This window comes from Corvus brachyrhynchos, unplaced genomic scaffold (genome assembly GCF_000691975.1).
Source record: "Corvus brachyrhynchos isolate BGI_N302 unplaced genomic scaffold, ASM69197v1 scaffold175, whole genome shotgun sequence".
NCBI classification, from domain to species: domain Eukaryota; kingdom Metazoa; phylum Chordata; class Aves; order Passeriformes; family Corvidae; genus Corvus; species Corvus brachyrhynchos.
The window spans coordinates 269,272-288,944 of record NW_008238448.1 but is presented as its reverse complement, the minus strand read 5'-3'; the positions used below and the strand labels follow the sequence as shown (position 1 = coordinate 288,944).

Genomic DNA, 19,673 nt, shown 5'->3' with positions numbered 1-19,673 from the left:
TATGCTGTTACAACCTTTCAACACAGTAAGAAGAGACAGAAATTACTTTTCTTTTTGTTTGTTGAAGTTTCTTTTTTGGATGATTTATTTGTTTTGTAAGATTGAAGAGGCACCTACTAATGACCTTTTAAGACTAGCATCATTTATGGCAGTAAAATCCCAATAGCTGGAGCACTGTGTTGAGGACAATGGAGAACGTCAGTCATTACTCAATGTGGTGCTTCTCAAGCCATGCTCTGTGAATTCTCCTCTTCCCCTCACATTTAGGGATCAGGGTGATGCTGAAAAGCCTTCCTGAAGTGCTTATACTAGCCAGGGAGCAAGTACAATCTTGTTACTTCAAGACAGGAGAAGAGCTCCTTACTCCAGTGGCCAGTTATTTTAGTTAATCCTCCACCCTGAAGACTCAGAGCAGCTGTGGTTGTACTCAAGGAGAGGAGGAGAGAGCAAAAAACTTTAATTTGCTCCATCTCCCCCTACCAACAAGTCTGGGAGACACCAGTGGGAAAACTGCACCGTAGTCCGAGGTGGGAGGCAGCAGCAGATGCTCCCCATTACAGCAGTCAGGGCAAAATGAAGGGATTTAGGATACAGCTTGAAAAGGTTGGTAGCAGTTACATGATTTGGTTGCTTCTGCTAATAAGCTTCTGAACTTGATTTTCCAGGAAGGTCCTTGCTGCTCTCTGGTATTATGACTTTGTAGTGCTAAATAGGTCCGGAATGTGCAGAAGTGACGTGATTCTTTCTGCGTTTCTTTCAGAAGATGGCAATCAAACCACTACTGTCAGTGAAAGCGCTTCTGCAGTAAAATCAAAAGCTGGTAAGTGCTCCAATTCGCTGTTATCTGGTGTTCTGAAGATCCTGTTGTCTTTCTAGCTTTCAGCTTTTCCAGCTTCTGGGCAAAATTGGGTGAATTATTTCTTACAGGCTGATTGTAGAGCAATGTATTTCCCTGAGTCTCTAATGAAACTCTGTTGCAAATGAAGGATCGAAGTATCTTAGTATGGAGCCAGTTAATTTAAGCAGACTACGCTTTTTTGTTTCAGGTGAAAAAGGTTCTGTGAGTTCCTAAACTCTCAAGGAGTGGTTCAAATGAGACCAGAGAGTAATAAATTACCAAAGACTGCCAGTTCAAGAAGACTTAACAGAGAAAATACTTGTTTCAGACATTAAAAATCTGTGTTTCTGGTCTACAACTTCGACTGTCACATTCAATTCTCTTTATTGTGCAGCTTTGTTATGAAAATGTATGAAAAATCAATATTGACCATATTTCAATTATGTGAACTCCGTTATTAGTCTGAATGTTGAAGACTGCTGCATCCAAGAAGTTATACGTGTGAGAGAAGAAAACATGGACACAGTATTCTATTTTTTTATATGAGTCTGCTGTGGGGCTGAAAGCACTGAGATTATGAAGTATACTCTTGAAGTGCTAGTAATGGAGGTGGATAAGATGCAACCAGGTGAAATATGCATGTATTATGTTTGTTACAGCAGAAGATTTAGATCTATTCAAATTGTGTTGCAGTTCTTTTATGGAGTTCTCGAAAACCCTGATGTTTATGTCTGTTTAAAAGACACTTCATAAAGGCCCAACACCTCACAGTGAATTAGCTCTTTGAATGTTTCACTGAAATTTTTCTTGCAGCTTTTTTTCATGGAAGGGAAAGCAGTGTTGGTATTTATGCCACTATGAGAAAAGCATTAGAAACCCAGTATGAGATTAAAGCAATTTGTGAGTGTGGAACAAGGGGGAGGCATTCCTTGAGGCATTGCTATTCTAGGTGAACAGCCAGAAAACTGAGAGCAGAGAAAGAGAGTATGAGTTATATTTTAAAAGTTCCAGTGTGAATGTTGCATTTAGAAGTACTTAAGTCATATGAGAGAAAATTACATGTAATGCTTTATTCCTGTTCCTTCATGTATGCCATCCATTAAAAATGCTAGAAAGGGTAGTAGGTAGGTAGAGGTACTAGTTGTCAGGTATTTACATGAGCCTCTGTAGCTCACAGTAGCACTTCCTGTTTGCCTTAGATTACAGAATTGAAAACTCAACTCTTAAATTGGTTCATTATGGGGTTTTTTAGTCCAGATTCCCTGGCTGTAATTTGGTAAGTCCATTCCTTTGAGCAAGTGCCAGGGGTACATGGAACCTGCAGGATGCCATCCATACACAGCAAGACAAGGTGATTTAAACCTTGCTATTGCTTTAGTGATGTTTGGGCAATTCTGCTCCCGTCTGTCCATATCAGCAGTGTCTGGAAAGGGATCCCTGCAGGAGCCCTTTCCCCTCCTCCAAGTCTCACTTCTCTTGAAGAGAGAAACAGGAGCCACCATACAAAGGGCACCGAGTTCACCCCAAGGAATATAATTTACTAGAGAATACTATTCATATCACCCACAATGTCCTAAGCGTTACTGTACTCCAAAGAGGAAGGCCTGCTGGGTGCTCCTTTTTCCCCAGAAATCTGAGTGCAGAGGAAGAAGGTCTAGGAAAGCTGGCCAATGAAGAAGACTCAAATGTGTCTCAGGGTGGGCAAGCACAGGAAAAAATTGCCCAAACACTAGTGGAGTCTGTTCCCCTTCATCTCTTTACCTGTGATCTATAAGCTGTATTCCCACGTGTCACTCACACTTCTTCATGGAGATTTTACATCCCTTCTCCTGCTAAACAGGTATGCAGCAAAGTGCTGCTCAGAGGGGTAGTCCAGCAGCACAGTGAACCCATCCATCCACACCAGGCTCCTTTCCCCTCACTTATTCCCTTAGAAGTCGCACCAAGCACCTCTATATAACCCCCAAAGATCATGTGCCTCTCCTTTAGGGGCTGGCTGGAAGGTACAGTGGCTACATTTCAGTAGGCAACTTGCAGATTGTTCACAGGCCAAATCTCCCCCTGAAATCAACCCTTTCAATCGTCTTTCAAAATATGTGGGTAATAAAGCTCTGTAAGGGCCAGCCTTTAAACAGGAATTCACTGCCTTGGTAAGAGAACACAGCTAGAAGAATGTGATTTTTGTTTTAGGCATGATAAAATAAATCAATAATGATGTGAATGCCTTTCTTGCAGTAGTGGATCCTGTGAATACGACAGCTTCACAGGCAACATCATTGACAGCGTCAGTGCTGGTAGCAAGTTCAACCAGAGCTGCAAGTGAAACCATCGCAAGCAGTAAGTGAAAATCTCCAAGTTAACTGATGCTGTTCTAGTGATCATTGAGGAAATTAAGCAGGAGTGTCTCTTGGTTTGGGAATTTGTTTTACAGAGAGTGAACTCTTTGGTGAAACCTTGCAGATGTGTGCAGGAGCTTCTGTTTGGTCAGTCTTAAAGGAAGCTCCAAGCTATGCCTTCCAACTGCATTATCACAGGCTTGTCTTCAGTGGGATGACCCACCTATGGGACAGGGAGTGGCTTTTTCTGCAGTGAAGGGGACCCTGCCCCTGTTATTCTTGAATTTAAATTAAATATCATTTTGATAATTTAAAATCAGGCTGCAAGCAGGGCAGTTAGGTGTGTTTTATGTGTGTTTACAAAATTGAGGAAATAAATGGAATGTCTTTCCTATGTTAGACTCCACGCCTCCTTCAACTGATGCTACAAAACAAGCAACACAAGGTACAACACCACGACCACCAGTGGTGACTTCAGCAGCAAATACAAGTTTCAGCACAGCAAACAGTAAGTGATGATTTCATTGAGCCATTTCTGATTCATTCTATGCTACATTTCTGTAGAACTGCGAAACAGTAAAAGGAGGTCAAAAAGAGAGTAGCTTGGTGATTGGTGATTTGGATTTGGTGATTTGGGGAAGCAGAGCTATTCATCCTACCATATTATATATCTTTAATGAATCTTGCCCTAGAATCCCCCACAAAGAAAGTTACACCTTTAATTTGTAATGGAGGTGATCTGAAGCCATTACACTGGATTTTAATCTCCCTGTAATTGAGAGAGATGTATTTGGAACAGTTTTAATTTTTTACTTTCTTCTTTGTTTGGGTTTTTTTTCCAATAAAAATTTAGTCAAAAAAAATTATTCTTTGTGATCAGAAGGGTGTCAAAACAACACCTCCTTGTTTCTTATTTTTATAAGAAACTTCTATAAGATACTTTTATTTCCCATAAATCTTCGGAATACCATGTGTATTGGCCTGGAATATCAGATTGGAATTTAGAAAAAAAAAGAAACACAAAAACAAACAAACAAAACCCCCAAATAAATAAACAAAAAACCCACAAAAACCCCAAACAAAAAACCAAACAAAAAAATCAAACCCACATACCCAGCAAAGTAGTTGGGTTAATTTAAAAAAGTATGATAACATCCAAAAGAACCTTCGTAAACTTAAGAGGAAATTTAGTCTCCCTTGCTTGTCTGTGATGTGCACCGTAAATGTTTGCTCCAGTCTTTTGATGAGCCAGAGCTTTGAAACACTCATTTTTTTTTAATATTTAATTAACTAAAAAGTTAAAAATAAACCCTCCAGATATTTATCTCGGTAGTCAGTGGCACACCAATGCACTCAGAATTGATGTTTATAGCATACTGAACTGTGACAAATTATTAGAATGTGACTTCTCTTCCCTTGGCTAGTTTGCCTAAAAAGGGACTCCTGTGAAGCAGTCTGTACGCTTTCTTTGTGCAGATTTTCCTTTAAAGCCACCCTTCATGGACCCAAGCCTGCTAAGCTGCCTGGAGAACTATTCCCCTTTCGCTTTGTGGTTTCATTTTCTACTGATGCAGCTTTCCTGCTGTGCATTGTGTAAGGAGTGGTCTGACTGTCAGCCCAAAACCTTTGGGGTTTTGGCTTGGCTTTTAAATGCCAGTGTCAATGAGTCAGAGAATACATACAGCCTGGCCAGCGCACAGGCTGCTCAAAGTGATACCAAAGGCCCCAAAGAATCTCTTAAAGCTTGCATTTGTGACACTGCAGGCCTGTCAGAAGCCCACAGCATGGCACGTTGCATTACGGATGTGATTCCTGGTCCTTTCAGCTTGGCAGAGGTTCCTGGCTTGTGGGTACCGGAGCAGCACAGCCACCTGGAACTAAACCTTGGTGACAGGTAGAGCTCCCAGCAGGGGAAGGAAAGCTAATGAGGAAAGGCATGCCTGCCAGTGCAGCTTAGCTCCAGCCACTGCTCTGCACTGAAAAACTGGTGCTGGGGGTACAGTGGTGCTGGAGGTGTGATGGGCCTGGGCAAGAAGCTTTCAGCAATGTGCTTCTTTTCCACTCCTCTTGCATTCTCTTCCCATCAGCTAGAGTTCAGTCCCTAGCTGTTTGTGTTGTGATTTCGTTTTAAAACTCTTCATTTAAGCTAAGCACCCTCCACCACCAACTTGTGATTAAAAAATGCTTGGTAAATTAACCTAAAAACAGGGCTTACATGTCTCTCAATCCCCTTAGTAAGAAGGAAAACTGGGACAGTGTGTCCCGGACATCGGAAATGCCCTAAGTTAAAACAATGTGTATCATCTTTTAATGCAAAAGTAGTCCTTGGAAATATCTGTATGTGAAAACAAATTTTAGTGGGTTTTTAAGACTAAATTCTGGTCTACATTTCAAGAAAATCATAGCCTTGGCTTCAGCACGAAGGAGTGGGATGGGGCACAAGGTGTTGGTGTTGGGACAGGGCGTGGCACAGGGGCTGTGTGTGTGTGACTGGCCTTGCAGAAAACCCTCAGACCTCTCAGCCACCATCGGGCTGCAGGCTACAGCCATCCCTGCGTTTCCACCCCCTGCATGGGCACAGCAGGGTGTCCCTGGCTTCCCTGCATCCTCCCAGCCCCTGCCGGCATCCCCGGCAGCAGCACCGGGCTAGGGGAGCAGCACTCCCTGAAGCCAGCACAGGCACAGCAAAACTCCTGCTCTCAAAATGGACAGGAGAGGAAAGTTGGCTGCTCTCTTTTTCTTTTTCACTAGCACTGATTTCTCCCCTTTTTTGCACTGGCTGTATGAAACTGAAGCAGAAATTGGTGGTGCCTTTATGACACTTCAAAATTTACTTTTGCTACATCTGATTTTTAGTAGAAAGCAGGCACCTCTGTTGTTTTGTAATGGAAGTCATCCCTTTCTCTGCTTCAATCCCTGCTAAAAGCTTCAGCAAGTGATTGCATTCACACAACTAAGATTTGACAGGGCTTCCTGTCTCTGCTGCAATTTCTGTGGCTGCTGTCACCTTTTATTATAGATCCAGGAAAAGCCCCCGGTGCTCCATACACTGAAATCATGCAAACATCTTTGTCCTTCATTTTTTTTTAAGACTTCAGTGTTCTTTTCCTCTGCAGGCCACAAGTACAATCTCTCCTTCTTGCCTTTCTGCCCTGTTTATTGTATTAGAAGCCAACATTAGACTGATCTCCTTAGCCTTCTTTTTTATCAAGATAAGGTGTCAAATCCAAGAGTTCGCATTTAGTCAGTGACCTCACGTGTGTGGTTCAGGCCCTTAAAACAAGAGTTTATATGGTGTCACACCACAGAAAATTGCATCTGCAATCAGGATTTCGTATCCTGGGACACTTGAAGTTATCAAAGGGAATAAGAAATGAAATGCAACAAAAAATTCTGTTGTTCCTCCCTTGGATACGGAGCAAGCATCTTATATAAGATCAGTACTCAAGATGTTAATTGACAAATAAGAGTGGATTTTTGACTGTTGTGTTTCTGAGTGATGTCATGCCACTCTTCTGGATAATGATACATTATGGTGCAATGGTATATTAACTATTAAATAGTGACAAAGGGAAACAGTGGAGGATTTAATTTTTTTTTTTTAATCAAACTACTGGTAATTGAAAAGGAAGTTTTACTTCAGGAACGCTACCAGAAAAGCATTATACTAACAGGTATTGCTCAATTTTCCTCAGGTTGTTAACTCATACTATAGGTAAACACTGAGTATAGTTGGCTGCTGAGACATTTTATGCAGTGACAAGTTTTAAAATACGTATTTTAAAATACTTTGGGGTTTTGCTTACCAGAAAATATAAAGCTGCAGACAGCAGATGCAATCAACTATGGATGTAAACATTAAAACTGAGATCTGTTTGGTTACCTCCCTAGCCAATTTCCATTCCTCTGAATGGGCAAAAATGTCATTGGGATTGATACAACGGGATTTTTCAAAGCTTTTGTGCGCTCATTAATGCAAGTGGCTTTTCAGGCTTATGGGGGCAATGTGTATGTGTGTTAATGCTGAAAATACGAGCTCAAGGGAAAAGCTTTAGTCTTCCATCTAACAAACCTTTTGTGCTGGTGTTTTAACGTGGTTTGGGTGGAGTTTGTTTTGCCCCTTAAAAGTCTTTCCTTGGTTGATTAATTGGTCAAGAATGGTATCAACACATACAATACAGATGTCTATATTCTTTGCAGTGCACAGAATATACGCAGAGTATTTGTGGATTACTTGAAGCATCTTACAATGTCAAAGCTAGTTAGGTAACAGCTTACCGTAAAGAAAATTTAAAGTACTGTAGGGATTGGAAATGCCATAATATATGTGGATTATGCATAGGTTAAGTAGAAAACCATGCTAAGATCAAGTGAGGATATGTGTCGAATTTCAGCAGGTTAAAGAGAATGAAGTGTTTTCAGAGCACAGAGAGCAAGGAAATTCCTGAAGCTCAGACAGCAGCTTTGCAGAGCAGCTTCAGGTTCCCTGTTGTTGATTATCCCTTTTCCAAATACGTGTTAACACACTGTCATTTATCTTATCAAAGTATCAGCAGGGAGAGCTGCATCACCACCAGAGATTGCTGCTGCAGCAATCATTCCCATGTGGACAGCTATTTTACACTCTATACTGCTTTACCATTTTTATTCATAATCAGCTGTTGACAACAAACCCATTAACCGATGATGCGGGCGCTTTTGCAGCAGCAGCAGCTGCAGCCACCCTTCTGTGCTGTGCTGCTCTTCTGCAAGGCCAGGCCTCCCCCTGGCAGCAGGCAGGAATCTCCGCTGCAGCTGGCTGAGGCGAGGCGCACGAATGCCTGCAGCGATGTGTCAGCGGGGCCGACAGCACTGAGTCATGGCGCAGAGCCCACCGCCTGCTCCCGCGTGGAGCGCGGCCACCGCAGCGAGGGCTTGTGCTGTCTCCTGCCGCCGAGATCAAATTAAAGCTCGCACAGAGATGAGTTACGGGATTTACCAGGCAGGCAGATCTCTAGCAGCATTCCGTACATGAGCAGTGGCTGGGTGTAGATGCTTCTGTTCCCACAGGCTTTTGGTGCAGAAGCTGTCTCATCTGCTAAATGTGTTGGTGGTAGAGCCTGTGCTGTGCATTAGGCATGAGGCTTGGTTGCTGCTTAAAAGCTGCTTCAAAGCCACGAGTCAGCAGAGAATTTGGTTGCTAGGATTTAATTTTGCAGTGGAATTAAGGGAACCGTACCCACCAGGTTGCGTTTTTCGTCTTGGAAGTGGTGAAAACTGGCACACGGATTTTTGCCCTGTAGCGCATCTACTTCACCCCTTCACAGGGAGCACTCAGCCTGTTCTGCAGTCTGACAAAATAAATGCAATAAGCTTCATGCCAAGCCCTAGGTAAAGGTGTAAGTCATACTTCGTTCATACCTGGTGCTACCTGGGTCACTGGAAGAATCTCACCCAATTAAAATTTTTAAAAAAATAAAATGGAAATGCCATCATCCCTCCCCTCCCGATCCCCTGCCAAGGCATATCCAGTGCACAGCCCGTGTTCCTGAGAACAATCTGTTCTCACAGTTCCTAAACACAAGAGGAGCACCCGAGGCTGGGTTGCTGCCAGGACTGATAAGATGCGTGGAATGAGTGATCCCCATGGGAAAACAGCCCTCTGTGGGGTTTCAGGGGAACCGGCTGCCTCCCTCCTCCTCTCTCCCACACACCTGATTGTTTTGCAGTGTTCACAAAGCATATTTGTGTTTGAGTGTCTCTGCACATGAAGGCCTACTGTTATTCCAACTTACTTTTCATTTTCCCATGCAATCCTTTACTAACCTATGACAAGGGAGCCACAAGATGGCTGCTGTTACTGCTACAAGCCTGTGCATTTTGTAGGGAGAGGTAGGTACCTCAGGTTTCTTTCCTTTTTAAAAAATTGATCTCAGATTAAAATTTGACATAAAAAATTTGAGTCTGAAGCCACGACAATAAGACTCAAACGTGGAACAAGTTTGCTTTTCAAGATTCATTCAAAGCTTCCATGAAGAGAATGTAGAAATTGTTAACATTCTCAGATCCTTGCACTATACTATAGTAAAAAATGAGGTACAGGGGCTTTTTATACTCATCTCTACTGCAGGTTAGACTTGCATGTTGAAGGGGTACAATGCTGAAGTTTCTGAAGGAAGCTGACATGAAATTCTGCTTCTCATCACTAGAATCCCACTGAAAGTTTTAGGCACTTAAGCTTGTTTTGCATAATTTTCATGCCTCAGCCTTGAAAGACACCATCCCTGGCTGCCCAGCTTCTCTCAGTTTCCAAAGTTATATGAATCCCCTGACTCCAGCGGCTCTAACTCACTCTTTCTTAGCTTACTGGAAATTGAAGCTTGCCTTTCTAAGGTACTGCATCTAATGAACAAGAGGGGAAGGGAAGGACCAAGTTAAAGGTGTGTGGTGGCAGAATAGGGAGCTTTGGGTTCTTCAAGGGGCCAAACTGGTAATCAGTTTCTAGATAAATTGTGTGATGAAGCATTCCTCAAGATTTATATATTGCATGTGTGTGATGTTGCTCGCTGACTAAAACATGTCTTAGAGTTGTTTTAGTTTCAGTGTTTAAAATTCATATGAAGAGGCACTGAAAATAGTTTACAGCTCAGTTGCCTCTCTGATTTATATCAGACAGGAAGTATAAGGTTACTCTTGGGCACCTCTATGTTTTATTCAGTAGGCACTGTCTTGCCTGTTGTTATTCTGAGGTTTGAGTATAGACGTAGGAATTATGGGCAATGCTGGAATATTTTAAATTATTTCTCGTCATTCAGTGACCTTCAGTTCCATGGGCTCAGGTTATGCCTTGCACTGTTGCTTGGCCTCACCTTAGGCTGTAAATCTTGTGACACAATAGCCTTGATCTCCTGTTGACTGATTGAGAGCAGAAATAAGACAATTTATTTTTCATACATTAATATTCAGGGATATGTTATTTCCTAGGCATTAACAGCACAGAATGAAATAATTAACTCTTTGCTTAAGTGCAATCCCTTCAACTTTATACAGTGTCACATTATGTGATAGTTGTAACTGAAGCTTGATTGATTGATTGAATGATTTTTAAAATGAAGGAAAATATGGAGGGCAGTGAGTTGAGCTTCTCTCTTCTGCTCATGTTGCTCTTGGTGCAAGATTGTCTAACTATTCTAGGCTCCCAATTCAGAGCTCAGGGTTGTCTTCTGTCACAGATATGAGGCTGTTTCTCTTGGTACAATGTGCTTTGAAGATGCCTCAGCTATGCCAGTGGTAACAATTCCATAGGGATGATTTGTTCCTTGAGAGGCAGTTACCAGAAGATGTAGTGCTTTCTTACCTTAAGTCTTTTCTGTGATGGTCAGAGTGTTTGTCTGAGGAATGGTCCAGGATCTAAGACAGTGCTTATGCAGGTGCATCTTAGCTGAACATCTCTCTAATTTCCAGCTACACAGGCAAGTGGAATGCAAGTGGCGCAAAATGGGAGTTTGGATGCTGCATCTACCATGGGATCTTTTTCTTCTACAGTCTGTACAGAAGGAAGCACTTTTGCTTCTGGAACCTCAGGTAAGTCTCAAAAAAATACACTTTCTCTCTCTATACAAGCAGTTAAAATGATGCAAATAATTTTGAGTCTTTTCTTCTTTTGCTGTGCTTCGTTCTGGAATGAGGACCACATCTTATTCATGCAGGGTACACTGTGTCCATGTCATCTAGCCCTGAAGTTCTGTTGAGTGATGGGTGAACTTCCAAACATTCAGTTGAGATATGTGGTGTCATTACAGGAGGATATAAATTACAAGTGATAATAGTGATCTTCATATATGCTGTGTGAGGTCATTGTGTAGCATTGACTGTCAGAGGAGGTCATTAAGATAAATTCTCTGTCTGCAAGGCAGAGGAGACAAAGGAGAAAATAGCTATAATTTTTGCAGTTGTTAAAAAAATCTGGAGAGAAATTTAATGCATATTACCAATTAAATTATGTTGTTCAAAGTACAACGTGGTCACATGCAAGGTCAAAAATATATTAATTCTTCCCAACTCCAATTTGGTTTTATTGTTTTTCTGGGTGTGTTTTGGTGTATGTATTCACTAAGAAACCCTGTGGTGAATGCAGATCCCAGGTTATATGAATGATCATCTGTTATGCTTCTAGCTGGCTTAGCTTTCCTAGGTTTTGAAGAACCACTTGTTCAGGTCTTCTTAAGGTCTCTTGGGCCTTCATTTAGTACTTACTCTTAGCTACATGTGTGTAAATCCAACAAGGATGCTGTCATTGTTTGAATATCCCTACTATTATTATTATTGTTTAACTTCCCCCAAGGGATACAAGACTCTGTTTACAACCCCTGGATTGTGTTTGTGGGAGATAAGCACGTGTGTGTACTGTGATTTTTCTCATAAAGGATAGATTTGGATTTGAAAGTGGAGCAGTATCATATGCTCAGTATGCATTGAAATGCTTAGAAGCATGGAAAAAGATTATAAGCATTTTAAGGAAGTTAAAGTCAACTCAAGGCCAGTGATTCAGAGAGAATTCTTTGCAATTATTTCAATAAGCCCATTCCCCATAGTGCACATACTGTGACCTGTGGTTACTTGGCTTTCCTATTAGGTTTCATGTCTTTTGGCAAATACAGGCATAGTATGGCAACCTCACCATTGGTGTACTGCAATAAAACAGTAAATTACAACATTTTTAATTAAAAGGTCTCTCACACAGGTAAATTCTCCAGGTTAAAATTAAATTTGAATGCATATCTGACTATGTATCATGTACTGAATTACCTATTATGCTGTGTGTACAATTACATTTTACATTTAAAATTCATCAAGAAAGTTTTACAACCTTCCTGGGGTCTGTTTGCAAAAGTCATCATCTTACTCAGCTCACTCTGCTGTAAAACCAATAAATCTTCTTGAGCTCAGAGACTACCCGAGATGCCAGAACTATAATTGCCTGGCTGAGCCAGAAAGAACCTATCTATCCAGGGGAAGTCAGTCTAGGTATCATTGGCATAGCCAGTGCTCCGAGTTCCCATAAAACTGCCATTTCAAAATCACTTCTGCCCACAGCAGGATTTCCACGCTATCACCTTTCCTGTCTCCTCACAGCACCAGCTCCTTGCTCCTTTCTTGAAACTTGTATATGCAAGAAATCCCCTTTCTCACCCTGATGTGTTAGGTAGCTTATCCCAAATGGTTGCACCTCAGACCACCCTTGCTCCCTTATTCTCTGTATGTGTTAAAGGCTTTAAGAAAAAATATTTTGGCTCCTTCTAAACAGATCCCTTCTCCTGTGTGCAATTGCTCAGGCCCAGGGGAAGCCATATGCTGCACCCTGATAACTTTAAAGCAATGCAAGTGTGAAGCCAGTTGTTTCATCCTGTGCTGAGGCTGGAGGAAATGCCACCTCTCTCCCTGCCATTCGATTATTTATTGCTGGGTCTCCAGAATTTTGCATTCAGGGGCTTATATAGGGACTAGATGCCTTTTGTTCACCAGAGTAGAGGCTGTGTGCCAAGGCTGCAGCCTGTGGGAGATACCTTCAGCTTGCAAGCTATGCTATCTGAGCCACGTCTTCTGTGTGGGAGCTCAAAGGAAGACAAATTAATGTGAAATGGATCCAAACCAGAACATTTCTATTTGGTATGCCCAACCAAAATAATTCAGCTGGCTAAATATGTTTAGTTTTGAGACCATTTTCCATTTTTAAAAAAATGCCATTTTGGTGAAAGTTTCCTTTCTTGATGCAGAAAAAGGAGAAAGCACACTTTGCAGAGAAATTTCCAATCATCCATATCAAAAGATCAGGGTGTGGGAGGAGTGCTACAGAGAGCTGGAGAGCGACTGAGATGAGTGGGGGAGCTGAGGAAAGAGCTGTAGGAAGCTGTAGGAATATCAGAGAACGGTATTGCTGTATTAAAGGAGATTGAAAGCACCAGCCACAGAGGAGGTGCTGCGTAGTGCTCACCCAGGCTAGAGGGGGCAATCAGGACTGTTTTTAGCAAAGAGAGCAACCTGCATGCGTGCCATTGACACAGGCACTTCTTTAACTTTGGCTGTCATGTGTAATATACCTCCCACTACTTCTCCACCTCCACAGAGGATTGCTTGCTAATATTTAATTTTCTCCTTCTGTTTAATTAATGAAAAGTTGGAGATTAGAGTCTAAATACATCTGAGAAACTGCAAGTATTGTGGCTTTTTATTCTGTGATCTAAACAACAAAAAAAAAATCCACAAAGCAGTATGAGCTTAAGTTCACTCAGCAGGGCGGTAAGATTAAATGATCTATTATAATAAACTGTCAGATGAATCAACCTGCTTCATCTATTGATATCTTTATTGCACTCCTCCAATTATAAATCCTACTCACTTGATTCACAGGAGGCATCTCCCTAAGAAAAATTTTTATGAGTAAGACTAGTAGGGTTTGACTCTTTCTGTACACAAACTGTAGGAACTCTGGAAAGTGATATTAGATAAAAATTACCCACCATATCTTCAGCTCCTTCACAAAGAGAAAGACACAAAAATAGAAGTTTCTGGGAGATGGAAAACATAGCAAAGCCTCAGTTAACACTATTACAGGTCTATGGTGTGGTCAGGGCAAGAAAGCCTTTTTCAAGTTTTTAATTTTGCTTTGATTTATACTGTGGTATCCCCTCTGAGTAATCAGCCAAATTTATTCGTTTGTTTTGCCAGTGAACACAGTTGGATATGGCTGCACTCCAAAAAACAGAAGTAGCAAACTGCAGGGTATCCAGGCTGCTTAGGTAGCAGTTGTTGGAGAACAGAATAGGGAGAGTTTAGTTTTTGGTCTCTTTCTCCATCTGTCAAGCTTCTCACCAGTGCTGAACTGACTCAGGCAGGTAATTTCAAATAAAACCATGGTCAGGTGCCAAATTTTTTATCCTTGTCCTCCTTACTGCACAAGGAGGCAACCTGCACAGCCAGTGTTGCACACCTCACTTTTCATGATGGATCTGGAAATCTTCCCAAATTATTTATGCAGAGCATCTTGCTTGCAGCCCCAAAGGACATAGCAAGCTCTGTACAGGCAGCTAGAGCAACTACAGTAATTGTTACCCAGTGAAATGCTGCTTTTCCTTCTGTCCTTCTCTTTCTGGAGAACAGCAACATGTGAGGCCCCCCCCCAAAAAGGGCACTGGATGGTTATTTAGAAAATGCAAACTGAAAGCACCTGCTGAATCACTCCGATGAGCCCAGCTTTGTTTGCATGGCAGGATTAAGCAATCTCTGAACAGAGGGTGAATTGGTGCCTTGCTTGCATACTGGAGACAGGGAGAGAGAGGAAGGCATGAGAATTTTCTGATTTAATTTTTCATGCTCTAGCAAAACCTGGGTGAGATACCTTTCAGAAAGATGCTGGTAGTTTTATTGTGTGTAGATGTGTGCAGTTGTTAAAAAATAACAGAGGCCCAGAAAGAGAGGGCAGGGGATGCTGTCATGTTTCCTACCTGGGGTAATTTCTGCTGTCTAGGTTTACTGAAGTGGCAAGGTCTGGCCAGGACGGCTGCAAGGCTTTTGGTTGTGCCTGTGGGTGCTGAAGCATGTCCCACAGCCCCTCCTGTTTGCTGAGCCTTACGTCGCCTGCATTCAGGTTTGACAAGCCTTAAATCTTTGGGGTGAACTTGGGTGACAGTCTTGGGCTTCATATGCTTTTTCTATTTATTTATTTGTTTTACTTTGAGCCAAGATGCTTCACCTTGTTTGCAAGAGTGAATGCAAGGGAAAATGTATAATTATGTTTTAATGTTCTTTCAAAGGAAAGTTCCACAGACTTGAGAGAGAGGTTCAAAGTCACTTCACCGAGAAGTGACCTATTTGTAAGAGCTGACAGTCTTCTGCCTTTGTCCAAGAATATCCACACATAGGGCCTTACAGTTTGCTAGTTTGACCACATCCTGTGTGATCGCATGGTATTTTTATCATGTCATCCCACGTCTTACAGGCTGAAGGAAAGGCAGTATTCTGGTAAGCAGCAATCATGTCATGTTAGGATGTTTCCTTAATGCCAGGTATGTGTTCTGCTGCATTCTGTACTCTGTGTTGTTCCTTTGACAAGTGATTTATTAACTTCCTGAAAGCTTTTGCTTGGTTTTGTTGGTAATGTTGCCCAAACATGCTACAAATGTTGCCTAATGATTTATCACAGAGATCCTCTTTGAGCACAGTGATATTGCTATTTGCAGATGGATTGATGAGACGACAAAAACCTTAGGAAAACAGTCTCCTCTGCATTCTAGGAAGCCAGGGTGAGGTAACTGTGTATATTCAGGATACTTAGCATTACAAATATTTAGTATGTTCAAGAAGAGCTCTTACTGCTGACTTTTAAGTACTTAGCTTTTTAACCTAAACATACTTTTCATGAATGTTTGTCATTAAAATGCAGTTAAAATCTTGTCACATGTACTATTAGCAAAAGCAGTTATTTGCACCCCAGTGGCTGAAGTGATCCATGGTTTTAATTGGGCGTAGAGAGAAGGAAAACGAGCAGCATTCTGGTTTTCAAAGAGTATATTCACAGCAATAGAATAATGTGCATTACAGCTCTGCTGGTAGGAGCTGTCTTTGTGCAAAGCATCAGTCCATAGCTCAGAAAGTGCAGTGACGGTGTAAGAGTGGATTTGTACTCCCTGGGGAACCTGGTTTAGAGGGGCGCTGCAACCTGGGCAGTCAGGGGAGAGGCTTAATGCTTGCCTGGAGTTACAGCTGCCTTCATGATGTTGCCTCTGTGATCCCCCAGCCTGGCACAGCTGGGACGTGGAGGCCACACTGGTGGGTCATATCCTCCCATGGAGCTCTTGGGACAGGGTCAGAGGCACCACTCCCCCACAGATGCTCTGGCAGCACTGAAGAGACCCAGTGAGGGGAACTTCTAAAATGTTCTCTAGCCTTGAGAAAGGTAACCAAATGCTATGATTTGGTGCAGGTCAGCAGCTGTCTGAACATGAACCAGTGTGTGCCCAGGTGGCCAAGAAGGCCAATGGCATCCTGGCTTGGATCATGAATAATGTGGCCAGCAGGACCAGGGCAGGGATTTTCCCCCTGTACTCAGCACTGGTGAGGCCACACCTCAAATCCTGTGTTCAATTTTGTGCCACTCACTTCAAGAATGACACTGAGGTGCTGGAGCATGTCCAGAGAGGGGCAATGGAGCGGGGGAAGGGTCTGGAGGGAACTCCTATGAGGAGCAGCTGAGGGAGCTGGGGGTGTTTAGCCTGGTGAAAAGGAGGCTCAGGGGAGACCTTATCACTCTCCTCAACTGCCTGAAAGGAGAGCATAGTCTGGTGGGTGTTGGTCTCTTCTCCCAGGCAACCAGGAACAGGACAAGAGGAAATGGCCTCAAGTTGCATGAGGGGAGGTTCAGGTTTGATATGAGGAGGAATTTCTTCTTAAAAAAAGTTGTCAAGCGTTGGAATAGGTGGAAGGTGGTGGAGTCTCCATCCTTGAAGGTGTCCAAGAAACAACTGGATGTAGCACTTAGTGCCATGGTCTAGTTGTCAAAGTGAAGATTGGTCAAAATTTGGACTCCGTGATCTTGGAGGTCTATTCCAGCCTAAATGATTCTATGATTTATAGCTCAAAAGAATGAGTGGCTGCTGAGGATATATAATGCCTGAGGTATTTTTTCCCCTTATCTATATATATATATATATAAGGATATATATATATAGGATATATATTATATATGATATATTTTTATATATTATATAGGATATATTTTTTCCCCTGGTAGCTCCTGTAATCCAGTGTGAAAGGTCTTAAGAGGCAGGCCAAGTGTCAGTCACTTGTCCCTTGCAAAAGACAGTCAGTCTTGTACAAGCAGATAAATATTTTGCAGCCAGTTCACACAGGTGGATATTCTCAAAGACAGAGAGGAGTTAGGTGCTTGTCTCCCTTTGACTTGAAGAGATTTAATGCAATGTAATAAAAGTCCTTATGGGAGTGATGGTTGTCCACAGCTGGCCTATGAATGTGAGGTGTTCACAGCTGCCCTAATTTCCAAGCCTGCTACAGTCTAGACACACAGAAACAGCAGCATGCTAACAAAAAATATGTGTTCTGCCCCAAAAACTTGTGAAGTAGCTGGGGGAAGCTGACAGTAGTGAGACAGTAAGCATCGTGCCCAGTGCTCTGTAAGGTCAATTTCTTCCTCATTACCAGTGCCTCTTACTCCTGCTGCTGGGCAGTCTGCTAGCCAAAAACACCAAGGTAATAAACAAAGATTTATTTTTAAAGGCTTTTGTGACTCTTGAAGATATGTCTCAATTAGTTTCTTTTATTAAAACACTCACTTCTCAGTTAAAGGTCAGCTATTCATTCCCAGGCACTTACTTGGTTTTGGAAGGAGGAGTTCTTTAAGAATGTATCAATTAATTCAGGATTTTCTTCCCTTGAGCAGAATAACAACCTAGCATAGGCTGGGCTTCGGATTCTGCTCCCATCTACAAGGGATGTCACAGCTCAGACTTTCTGGGCTTGGGAATGCTGTTGGCATGTTGCTAGAGCCTGCCAGTTTGCATGATGTGAAGACTCTGGATGTCTAAAACAGATACTAACAAAACTATTCCTTCTGTTTTATTGCAGGCCTTCCCGTGAGCTCTCCAACAAGTTTAACAAGTAAGAGCAATAAAAGGGTTTGCTCTATGCACACCGATGAAAAAAGGCTGGTGTGGGTGGGAAAGGGACAGTCTGAGGAAAGGAAATGTTCAGGGAGCAAGAAGGATCTAGGGGAATAATGAACCTGACACACAGTACAGAGAAGCAGAAAAGTGATGTTCAGCTTGTAGCATTGAGTAACTTTGCTGTGATTTCAGCTGAGTACCATGTTGGACTAGCAGATACTGGAAAGAAAACGTGGTGGGACCACAAAAAAAATCAGGCCTGGCATATTACATGATGCCATGGGAAGCTGATATAAATAGAGTGTTTACCAAGGCGCTTGTTCTTGCCAGGCTCTCATTCCTCACCCTGTAGTTAGAAGCAGCAAGTCCCAGAGTAAGGCAAGTTTCCTGTGCTAATGAACCTGTATTGTCCTATTTTCCTTTTTCTGGGCTTATCAGGAAACAGCCTCTTCTGTACTGGTCTCTGCAGTTCTTGCTGCCGCTGCCTGCAGAATCTTGACGCTCCTGTTACCATGATGGATGTATTTCTCCAATTCATTTTTATTCTGATCCCAGATTATTCCATAACTGGAAAATACCTTTGAGATCCAGAGAAACTAGACAGGATTGGCTGACTTGTGAGACTTTAATGAAAGAAGTGGGGAAATGAGCTTAAGGTTTTAGTTCCTCACTCTATTTTGTTCAGTACTGTTTCTTTTCAGCTGTCATGTTTCTTATTGATGGTCACAAGTAGTTAAAATGCTGACCTATGGTTTTTTCTTTCCTTCATTACTCACATCTTGGTCAATTAACACATAACCAGGAAAAAAACGCAGTGGATTTCAGTCCTCAGTTTTTCTCCTGAGGAGAGGCACACATCTCCTGCACAAATGCAGGGATACATATTCCTGTTTTTCAGTGCAGTTTGTTTCTGTTGACATTTCCAGTCAGTATCCAGGGTAACTCATTGCTGTGATAATTGCCTGCTTGCCCTCTATATCATGTGGTATAATAGATAAGGTAAAAAAAAGGCAGTAGTATTTCCTTGGGAAATCTGAAGCAATCACATGGAATTAAGAATTCATAGGAATTATTTTAGTCACTTGATGATGGCTCAGTTTCCAACCTTACATTATCACCCCTCAGCAAACAGGCACCGAGGGAAAGTGCTTTAAAGAAACAGTCATTTTTCAGAGATAAAGTCTTGGGCAATGATTGTTTCCTGCACTATAGCATTAGAATGTCTCAGTTATGACTGTATTGTTTAGGCACCACACAAACACTTAGTAAGTGATAATTTTTCCCCAGGAGGTTTCTGACTGTGTCCAGACAAATAAGGGTAGAAGAGTGGGGAAGGGGGAAAGAAAACAACCACAAAAACATTTTTTAATAGTGGGCATAAGTTTAAAATCAGTTTTTCAAGGAAGGGGAATTCCTACACGGTTGGGAAAAACAAACCTTATTTGTTACTGTAACTCCATGGATTAGAGTTATGTCGCGGGTTCGGTTTTAACCGGGCAGAAACACCAATTTAGTGTAGTGGTTTGGTCCAAAATATTCATTACTGTTTATCTGCTGTGAGATAAGAATATGGAGAAATGCAAAGCAGGCACCAAACTTGAAAGAATATAAAGAAGTTTATTAACAGACCTAAAAGAGGGAAAAAAAGAAAAAAAATTATACCACCTTCAGAACTCTCCTCCTCCCCCCACCTTCCTCCCTTCTCCCACTGGCAATGTAAAAAGACAACCCTTAAGATGTTCAGTCTGTTTACCACTTCCATAATAACCTTGTTTAGTCCATATAGAAAGAGAAGTCTCTTCTTGCTCATGCTATGAAAACATTATCACAACGAGACAGCCA

The 19,673-nt window shown here is 42.0% G+C and overlaps 1 protein-coding gene across 3 annotated transcripts in view; it reads left to right on the top strand.

Moving 5' to 3' along the window:
- The window catches only part of EMCN (endomucin), a 55,150-nt gene that overhangs the window by 15,361 nt on the left and 20,116 nt on the right, over positions 1 to 19,673 (top strand). For 2 of the 3 annotated variants that reach the window (XM_017736860.1, XM_017736858.1), the window contains exons 2-6: positions 761 to 820; positions 3,074 to 3,175; positions 3,575 to 3,682; positions 10,618 to 10,737; positions 17,794 to 17,826. In XM_017736860.1, coding sequence (XP_017592349.1) covers positions 761 to 820; positions 3,074 to 3,175; positions 3,575 to 3,682; positions 10,618 to 10,737; positions 17,794 to 17,826 — 423 coding nt within the window. Of the gene's footprint in view, positions 1 to 760; positions 821 to 3,072; positions 3,176 to 3,574; positions 3,683 to 10,617; positions 10,738 to 17,793; positions 17,827 to 19,673 lie in introns of all 3 variants that reach the window. The other variant, XM_017736859.1, reaches the window with a different exon arrangement.